The 9,743-nt window shown below is 38.3% G+C and overlaps 2 protein-coding genes across 2 annotated transcripts; both read left to right on the top strand.

Annotated features, from left to right (window-relative positions):
• The first annotated feature begins 688 nt into the window (after positions 1–688).
• Positions 689–5,339, top strand: LOC126607378 (zinc finger CCCH domain-containing protein 56-like). Its single transcript, XM_050274935.1, has 2 exons — positions 689–2,084; positions 4,652–5,339. Exons 1-2 carry the CDS (start codon positions 1,322–1,324, stop codon positions 4,930–4,932), a joined length of 1,044 nt encoding a protein of 347 aa, XP_050130892.1. The 5' UTR covers positions 689–1,321; the 3' UTR covers positions 4,933–5,339.
• A 581-nt stretch (positions 5,340–5,920) lies between these two features.
• Positions 5,921–7,676, top strand: LOC126607376 (RING-H2 finger protein ATL29-like). The gene has a single exon (XM_050274932.1). The coding sequence runs from the start codon at positions 6,227–6,229 to the stop codon at positions 7,547–7,549; it is 1,323 nt and encodes a 440-aa protein (XP_050130889.1). The 5' UTR covers positions 5,921–6,226; the 3' UTR covers positions 7,550–7,676.
• Positions 7,677–9,743: the final 2,067 nt, after the last annotated feature.

Genomic DNA, 9,743 nt, shown 5'->3' on the forward strand with positions numbered 1-9,743 from the left:
GTTCATTATTTCTAGCAAAACCCACCTAAATAACAGCAAAATATTCTCTCGAGTTCATCAATGAATTAGCTTGCTAAAAACCCTTATTAGCCATCCTTTATAATTTTAGTGTAGGTTTTAGGCTGATATGTTTGTTTGTTTGAACCGTTATCTGGGAGTTGGCTACTTGCATAAATTATTAAAACTAACAAGTCATCTTTCTAGAAACCCTTGTTGCTATCTCATCTAAATAGACATTGACATGAAAGTTTTTTTCTCGGAATTTGTTTAATGTCCAACAAATTGGTAAGAAGTTTTTTCCGCTGAAATTATAAATGAGGGCCGCTAAGGGTTTATTGCAACACGGGTTTCCAGCAAGCTTACTTGTTGATGAAAATAATGGAAGAGTGTAGATGTGTGTCATTTTTTTTAGTTATTGGGTGTAGAGATATAAACACTAATGTTTATTTTCTTATTCTCATTTATTTAAGGACAAACTTAGAAGTTTAGTAGAGAAAACTTTTTAATTGGACGTAGAAATAAGATAGCTGAGTCCAAATAAAATTTCCCATTAAAATATCATGTAATGGTAAATTCCTTTCAGAAGACCAACTATTTTTACATTTTCCTTTCAATACTAACGCACGCTCAGGATCGCCTCCAAAGTAAAAGACAAAAAGTTGGAAAAGAAAATAGGAAATGACTAAAAATGGAACAAAAGTAGAGAGTCTCGTCCAAGTCTTTCCTCTGAAAATTTACAACCTTTGATGTGAAAAGTTGGAAATCTCCTCCATCTGAGGGATCTCTGAATCAATTCTCTCTTTAAACTCTCATTCTTTCTTTCTTGCTTTATTGCCTCATTAATTTGAACACTCCTATCAATTTATCTACCACTTTCCCCTTATTAATGCATTAACAGTTACCCATTTTGCTCTGCCACTTTTCTGCCACTTTTCTGGTAATTATGTTTTGGACATTTTGAGGCTGTAGATCCAACTGCAATTCCAACTTGGTAAAGTGTTTCACTTTCCCATTTCCCCCCTTTGTATCTTTCTTTGATCTCTTGTAGTTGTTGTTGTTGCAGTAGTAGTAGTAGGTACTTGTTATTTCTGGGGAAGTTTCATAGCTAAAAGCTGTGTAATTTGTGTGTTAGAGGTGGGTTCTTGAAATACCCATTTCTCAGATTGTTGGTTTTTTTTTTCCATTCAAAATTTCTAAAATTTTGATAGAATTTTAGTGAATTTAACTTGTGGGTGTTTTGGTATTCGGGTTTTTATAGAGCAGTCTTGTTTTGTTTCAAGCACTCTACTTTGTTGTTGAGGAATTGTACTTCCAAATTCCAATGGATTATGGTAGAGAGAGCAATGTAGTCCATGTAATCACTGGGAATAGTGGTGGTGATGGTGGTGATATTTGGTCTAGTGACCAGGCAGTTTGGGCTACTGAGGATGAGTACCGTGTTTGGAATAATGGTGACGCGTTGGCGGACACCATGTCCAACTCAAATTATGATCAAAGGCAGTCGCAAAGTCGCTCTGGAAGCGAACCCCCAAATAAGAAATCAAGAAACTCCCAAGATGCAACTTCATCTAACCGGTCAAAAGCCATTGGGAAAATGTTTTTCAAAACCAAACTTTGTTGCAAATTCCGTGCTGGGACGTGCCCCTATGTTACCAATTGTAACTTTGCTCATAGCATTGAAGAGCTTCGGAGGCCGCCACCAAATTGGCAAGAAATTGTGGCTGCCCACGAGGAAGAAAAGGCTGTATCTTCAGAGCCAAGGGAAGAGTACCAAATTCCAATCGTCTCTACAGGATATGGTGTGGAGACTCCAAGATCCTATAAAGGGAGGCATTGCAAAAAGTTTTATACTGAGGAAGGGTGTCCTTATGGGGATAATTGCACTTTTCTACATGATGAGCAGTCGAAGAATAGAGAGAGTGTGGCAATAAGTTTAGGTCCTGGAGGGTATGGTGGTGGTTCTGCTGCTGCGAATGGAGCAAGTAACAAGCCATCAAACTGGAAAACAAGGATTTGCAATAAGTGGGAATTGACAGGATATTGCCCATTTGGAAGCAAATGCCATTTTGCTCATGGTGTAGCAGGTATGATTTATATACTTTTTCCATTTTCGCTTAGATAACAGAAAAGAATTGATGTTGATTCTGTATATAGGCTAGTGTTTGTCTTTATAGCTCCAGTTTGAAGATTCAGCAATATTCCATGCTGTAATAGGTATCTGATTTGAGGATGAGAATAATTTAATTTTTATAGTTCCTTCATGTTGTCATTTGTCCATGTACATTTTCATAGAGCTAGCCGTCTTGCTTATGCTTCCATTCTAGGACTTAAGAAATACTGGTTTCAGTTTCTTTACATGGATGCTTGATGTTCTCAACTTCCGTTGTCCCAAATAAGTAAGACATTGAGCTAACTCTAAATAATTGTTGTAAAATTATAATTTGATACATCATTTATGTCCCACGCCTGTTCTTGTTTTGCTCTTGATTTTGAAAAGTACTTGAGTATGTTAAGTGATTCAATTATGATCAACTACTATTTAAGTTTATTTTCCAATATTTTCAAAATCATGGTACTGGTTTACTTTTTGTTTTGGTGCATCATTAACAAAGACTTTGTTACCTTTGTTTCCCCCCCTGTAAAAAGGAAACATTAACACAGGAATGTTTCTTTTAACAAAAGAATGTTTCTTTTTCATCATAAGACAAAGATGCTTGTCAACACCTTTCTTTGTTCTGTTGTCTTTCATTGAGAGCCTGGGAAAGCCCAATTCCGATGTTAGGACAGAGGTTCTGGATTGCAAGAACATAAGACTTTATTCGAAGCTGCTCATCCCGTCTTTCATTTGAGCCAATCTATAGTGGAATTTAGAGGAATAGTTTCCGTAGCAGAAATATGCTGTTGAATTATTGCTTACTTGTTCACCTGTGTTATTGATTATGACAGGAAAGAGTGAACTCATTATGGTGGTGGGAAGAAATCTCCCATAAGCTCTTCTATCTTTCATTTTTCTTAACCATCCATGGCCTTGAACCAAGATGTTATTGAAGTTGCCTATGCTGATTTGGACAACTGGATGGTTTGTCCGTTTCTTAATTATTATTATAATTTACATGGGTATGATTAGAGAATACGAAGGAAGAAGGTCAGCTGAATAATACCCTTCGGATTCCAGCAGCGGAGTCGATGTTACCATCACTAGATCGAACAATCAGCAAGTCATCAGGGGGGGTCTAGGGCTGTTCTCCAACCCACTGAAAAACCTTAACAAAGAGGCTGGTACAGAACAATCAGTCCAAAAGAGGCTTACATCTAACTAAGAAGGCCACTCGTATTATGATAATCATTAATAAGAGCATCTTTTATTTTAGGCTAGAGAAGTTCCTAGTTAGAAGCTCTGTTCCATTTTTTCATTCCTTGTGATAAAACATACCACCTGAGCCTCTGTAAGTTTAGAAGAAACAAAGATTTTGACATAATTAGCGGTAGAGAATGAGATGGTGTATCGAATCTACACTGCTGACACAGATATTTATGGAATTCTTATTGTCTGGATCTGCCTCTGAGCATATATATGTGTGAGAGGACTTTATAAAAAAATATAAGTGATATAAGTTTCTAACTCCTATCATGTCTTTAATGAGGGAGAAGACAAATCCAGACTCTCTCATGCCTTCAGTGGAAATTTCTCAGAAACACCGGGCATATTCCCACTGTTAAAGTTTAAAACAATTATTGGTTCACAACAGCTTAGGGTTTTGGGATCTGGTTGTCTAGCATGGTACTAGAGCATCGGTAGTAGGAGGTCATTGGTTCAAAATCCAATCCCCATTCTTACTTTATTGTAGGATTGCAAGGTGCAGGGTGGGGCTGGACCTATGTTTCTCCTCTGCCTCTCCACGTGCAGAATGGGGACATTCCTATGAACTTAAGGTTTTGGGTAGTGGTAAACCAACAATGTATATCACCTGACCAACCATACAGATGGCGACAAATTCAAATTAGCAACCAGCTTAAGAGAGATGTGGCCAGCCCACACTTTTGAGCTGATCAACTTTTTCTTATTGGTGGTTTGACTTGTGCATTGAAGTCTAGGGAAATATTGTGCATCTTCCATGAGGAAAGGCACAATGGAATTTACCCTCAAAATATAAAGCTTAAGCAAGGATCATGTAGATGCATACTATTGTTGTACAACTTGATCCAGTCTGGCTACGCAGTGCTGTTACTGTTGTATCATGCGTAATGATACTAGATTGTGCATTTGTTTGTTTACTTGTTTTCTCTAATTTTTTGTTTATTGGCTACTGAAGTATCGGTACAAGTTCTGGCCGAAAAATGAAAGATTAGAAAGTGTTCATAAAAATTGGCATGGTGATGCTCCTGTTAAGATCGCAAGTATTCACAGTTAGTTGACAATAAATGCAAATATGCTCTTATGAGAACGCACTTGACAACATCTGTTCAACTTAAACTTTTCTGCCACCGAAGAGTAGCATGCTAATGTGTTGTCTGGAATCTGGATGATTTGTCTTCCGCTATCTGAGGACTATATTTTTGTTTCAGTTTGAACTTGTGTGCAGTATCTATCACGACTAATCGTTTAGTGCTTTCAGTATCTGACTTTGAAATCCTGAAATTCTGACTGCAGAATTACACCGGTATGGTGGTGGGCTTGTGGAGGGAGAAACTAAAGATTCTTCTTCAGTCGCTCCTGACAATAAGCAGGGAGTAATGCCTTCGAAAACTCCAGGAGATGCTGTGGTAGTATCGGTCCCTCTAGTCTCATTTTCTGATGTTTATCACCTTGGAGTTCCGTCACAAAGATCATCTATTGTAATTCAGAGATCAGGGCCGAGAGCCCATCAGAAATGGAAGGGACCAGACAAAATCAGTAGGATATACGGTGACTGGATTGATGACATCGAATAGAATTTGGGATTGCTCGCCTGCAATGCACTGTGGTCGCTTACATAAATTAGATAGAAAACTAGATACCTAGTCCTTGTAAGAGATTACGGTATCATCATGTAGCTGTAACACTTCTGCAAAAGTTTCTGTATCCTCGCTTCGAGTTCAGGTTAATCGCGGGCTTGTTAAGTCACATCCGATGTGTTTGTTTCATGTGAGGCTTGTTAAGTCACATCCGATGTGTTTGTTTCATGTGAGAATTTTTTTGCTACAAATAGAACTTGAAGCTTTGTATCACTCTCCTAATCTGAGTCTTCCTTGTTACCATATATAATTATGTGACGACCCTCTTTGTCCGAAAGAGACGATGGTCCTTAGTTTGTACCACTTGGTCCGAACTATCAGTTAAATAAGGTATTTATCTTGCATCCCCTATTCTCGAATTAGTCATGGTATTTGTATCCAGTCTTCTGCCTTTGAGGTTCTTTTGTACTGTTTGAAACTGTATTCTCTCGTATGATGCAAAATAATATGACTGGATTTTTCTTTCTTATTCGATGAATGGGCAGGCAAGATTCGAATTTGGGACTCCTTCTAACAATGGAAAGAGAAGTGCCAACGTTGCACCAAGGGCCAAATATGGCATTGAAATATACGGGTGGCTCAATATATAGAGGATAGTGTTATTCGTACATCTATTTTTATCTTCTACATGCGCTTGTTAATTTTTTGCCATTGTCTTTTTTTACTTTTGATCCGACGTTCGGAAATTAAGAAGGGTGTGTGAGAAGTAAAAATGAGTGTGGATAACACTATCCTATATATATGGATCTAGATCCAGAGACATTTTTCGACACACTTTTTTGGGGTTTCCATTTCGTAAATTTTCAAGAATCCGAATTGTTCATATTTCAAATCTTCTTTGCAAAAAGATAGACAAATATAAAATCATTAAAAATATTCATTTCTAGTGAAGAAAATGGACGTATATATTTCTACAAAGACCACAATAAAATGAGTGGGCCCTAAGAATGTCAAAAAATGGGTTCACCGATTCAGACACACACATATATGTACATTTTAAAACACGTTTTTATGGGATCCACTTTGTAATGTATCTGATCAATCCTAACCCTATTTGTGTGTGTGTGTTATTGATGAAGAAATTGGTGGTTTGGAATGATAGTGAAGAGAGTAATTAGTTGAGCCCCATCCTTCTCTCAAGGGTTCGCTCAAATTAAGCTCAGAAGTTTTGGTTCTTACCAGCGACTTCCACATCGCCAGCCAACATACCAAATTAAGGCAACAATTTTGTATGCTCACAAAAACATGGGGAGATGCATTGTTGTGTTCCGACACTAACACAAACAACATTACGTTCTCTTTTGTAGCTCCTTCTCGTCAATATTACTATTACTATTATTGTTGTGTTCCGTCGTCTCAGAATATCCATGCACTAGGGCTGGCCGGAAGTGCAAGCCGATCTCCGGCCACAAGGTTAACATCAAGGTATTGCCGCTCAGTCTTCTTTATGCAGGGAATGTCATCATCGACCACGAATACAAATTACTCCCCAGTACCTCAACATGCCGCCTCCCCTCCAATTATCATCCTTCTGACCGTCCTCCTTGTCTTCTTCTTTGCGGGTTTCTTTTCTATTTACTTTTGCAAGTGCTTCATGGATCACATCCTTGCCTCCTTTCAGAGCACACCCTCCGGAGATCTTGTGGGCACGGCGGTTGTACCCAAAGAAGGCCTTGACGTTTCACTCATAGAATCATTTCCAACATTTGAGTACGCAAGTGTCAAAGATTTTCGAATAGAGAAGTACGGCCTAGAATGCGCAATTTGCTTGGTGGAGTTTGAGGACGATAGCATGCTACGCCTCTTGACGGTGTGTTGCCATGTTTTCCACAAGGATTGCATCGACCTCTGGCTCGAGTCTCATAAAACTTGTCCATTTTGTCGTGGAAATCTCGAAGTAGTAGCCCCGAGTTTGGCGGACAAGTCTCCGGTTCTTGCTCATGAGAGCCACGCCATGCAAGACATTCATGAAGGGCATGATTCAGTGCTGTTGGATCTGGATGCTGTCCGCATTGACATTAAAGATGAACAAGGCCAAGATCATCATCATCATCAAGGAAATAATGATAACAGTAGTAAAAACAATAACAATATGGTTGCACAAGGTGAACAAAGTAGCAGCAGCACTACTCGAGATCGAGATCAAGATCACGATCAGAATCATGATCGAAACAAAGAGAATGAAACCGAAAGATTTTCGCGGTCGCATTCAACAGGGCACTCCATAGTTAGGCCTAGAGCAGAGGAGGATCGATATACGCTGAGATTGCCAGAACATGTGAAGAAAAAACTTATAAGAGGACATCATAACTGGACGGGAAGTTGTACTACATTTGGGGAGTTTTCTCGCCAAAGAGACAATGCAGGTGCTTCCTGCTTTGGAGAGGCCTCTGGCTCCGCCGGTGGAGGAGACGTTAACAATGCCCAAAATGAAATTACAAAGATAGCACAAGGCCTAAAAACGTCTGTTACATTAAATCATCTTTCAAAAGGGGCCTATTACGAACATAACGGCCACGAAATACATTTAGCCTCAATCAAAGTTGTTTCCTAGATCAACAACACGGTCTGCCACCATATTACGTTCTTTGTTGTCTGTAGATGCATTTCTATTTGTGACTAATATAATCTTGACATCCCAATATGAAAGCTATGGTAAAATTTATCGTCTTTAGTCTTAATGAATTTATACTTACAAAATAATTAAACACACGTTTGCTCAAAGACCAAAGTCATGCGCCCATGGAGTTAGAAGAGGAGAGGGGGGGGGGGGGAAGGGGAGTTGGCCAATAGATCTTCGATTCTTGAGCCTGTTTTTCTAAAAATAGAGAGTTTAAGGCTTAAGTTTCTATCATAATTCAACTCTACATTTGCCCAAATCTACATTTACGCTACTCAAAATGATCCAAAAATATCATCAAAACTTGACAAAGAAATAATTTATGGGCTCATTAAAATGTTCAATGTCTGTAGTTAGTTGGTTCAATTATTTAAGGTAGCAAGGGACAAGGTTAATGAAGGGTCTGTGGGTTCTTTGCGCTTGCGTTTGCATGGCATATACAGCAATTGTGATGCGCAATATAATATATGCTGGCGTGTGAGAGGATTGGTGGGTTAATAGTTGGGGATATTGGTCAATTTCACACTGAAAGAGATATTATTGTAGAACATAGGACGATCGGGCTGCAAAGGATAACAAAGTTGCATCCTAAATACATGGCTCTCCAATATCCTCTTCTTTTCTCATCCTAAATACATGGGCATTCCTTGGAATCCAGATTTCAGAGGGAAAAAACCCGAGACTGGAGGGGTATCTATGAAAGCATTTCTAGGTTACGAAATTTAGGATAGGCCGACTCAGAAAAACACCCTACTAAAGGGGGGCAAACTGCTTCAACAATATTTAGCCGATGCATACCACACTTGAAGAAGATAGGCTTGATTTCACTAGAGCAAATCAAACTTCTTTAAGAATTGAGAGTCTTAGGGGAATTCATGAAGCACTTAAAAAAATGAAAATGCAAGTGGTTGAAACATTGGTAAGAGAATTATCCTACCAACTTCTTTTACTAGCATCAAAGTTCTAAAATACACTAGGTGCTAGTCAGGCGGCGGGCTCGGGCCTAGTGCCTAGACGGACTAGGCGAATTTAAGTAAATCTATTATATTTCGTGTAAATAAATATCTACTTATACTTAAAATATATATAATTTCATCATAAACTACAAAATAGAATGACATATATATTATGAAGTATTGGAATATAATGAAAACATGGGAAATAAGGATATGATGTGTGTTTATTTAAGTAAGTAACTAGTCTCTTACAATTTATTAAAAAAAATGCAAAATGAAAGTTATCTATTTTCTGTCTAAGTGAGTCGTGACTTAGGCGGGTCTAGGTAGGCACCTCAATAGGTCTAGGTGCTCTTTCTTAATTTTCAAATGTCTAGGCATTAATCGAGACTGTGGCCAGCTGCCTAGCACCCAGGCGGGGACTAGGCAGAGAATTTTTAGAACAGTGATTGGCAGTGTTAGGGCTGGTTTGGTATTGCTGTGCTTTGAAAAAAAGCTGCTGTGAGAATAAGCGGCTGTGCTGTGAGAATAAGCGGCTGTGAAATAAAGCCAGTAGAGTGTTTGGTAAACTTTTTTGTGAAAGTGCTTTTGAAAAAAAAATCAGGATGATAGTGTGTCTTTTCATTAAAGGAGCACTGTAGCTCCGTGTGCTTTGAAAAAACTGGCTTTTTTTTCAAAGCAGCAAATAGCAGCTTCAGCTTTTCCTTTGATTTTCAGCTTATTCTCACAGCAGCTTCCAAAATAAGCCCTTTTTTTTCAGTTTACCAAACACAAAAATGACCCTCAGCTTTTTTTCACAGCGACTTTTTTTAAAATCACCTCAATCCCAAACGGGGCCTTAGATACATGATCAATAATTATCAGGATGTTTTGGTTATATGCAGTCATTTTGGAAATCCTGATTTATTTATGACCTTTGCTTGCAATGCTAAGTGGCTTGAAATTGTCGAAGATCTCCGTCAAACCCCTGGAAGTTGGGCAGAGGACATGCCAAATATAGTTTTCATAATTTTCAAAGCAAAACTTGAACTTATATGATCAAGTATATGAAAACCGAAAAACATTTTAGCAAGGGTTGAATCTAGTCAGTACACTAACCTTTTCTAGTTCACTAGCTTCTCAAGTTTTTTTTTTTTTTTGATGTTTTCGTATTATTTATAAATAAAAAAACA

Source organism: Malus sylvestris, chromosome 16, assembly GCF_916048215.2.
Source record: "Malus sylvestris chromosome 16, drMalSylv7.2, whole genome shotgun sequence".
NCBI classification, from domain to species: domain Eukaryota; kingdom Viridiplantae; phylum Streptophyta; class Magnoliopsida; order Rosales; family Rosaceae; genus Malus; species Malus sylvestris.

Excerpts from the sequence above, each read along its gene's own strand:
- LOC126607378 (XM_050274935.1), top strand. The coding sequence starts at position 1,322 with ATGGATTATGGTAGAGAGAGCAATGTAGTCCATGTAATCACTGGGAAT. Across the intron at positions 2,085-4,651 it reads TTTTGCTCATGGTGTAGCAG|AATTACACCGGTATGGTGGT; the intron begins GTATGATTTATA and ends TTCTGACTGCAG.
- LOC126607376 (XM_050274932.1), top strand. The coding sequence starts at position 6,227 with ATGCTCACAAAAACATGGGGAGATGCATTGTTGTGTTCCGACACTAAC.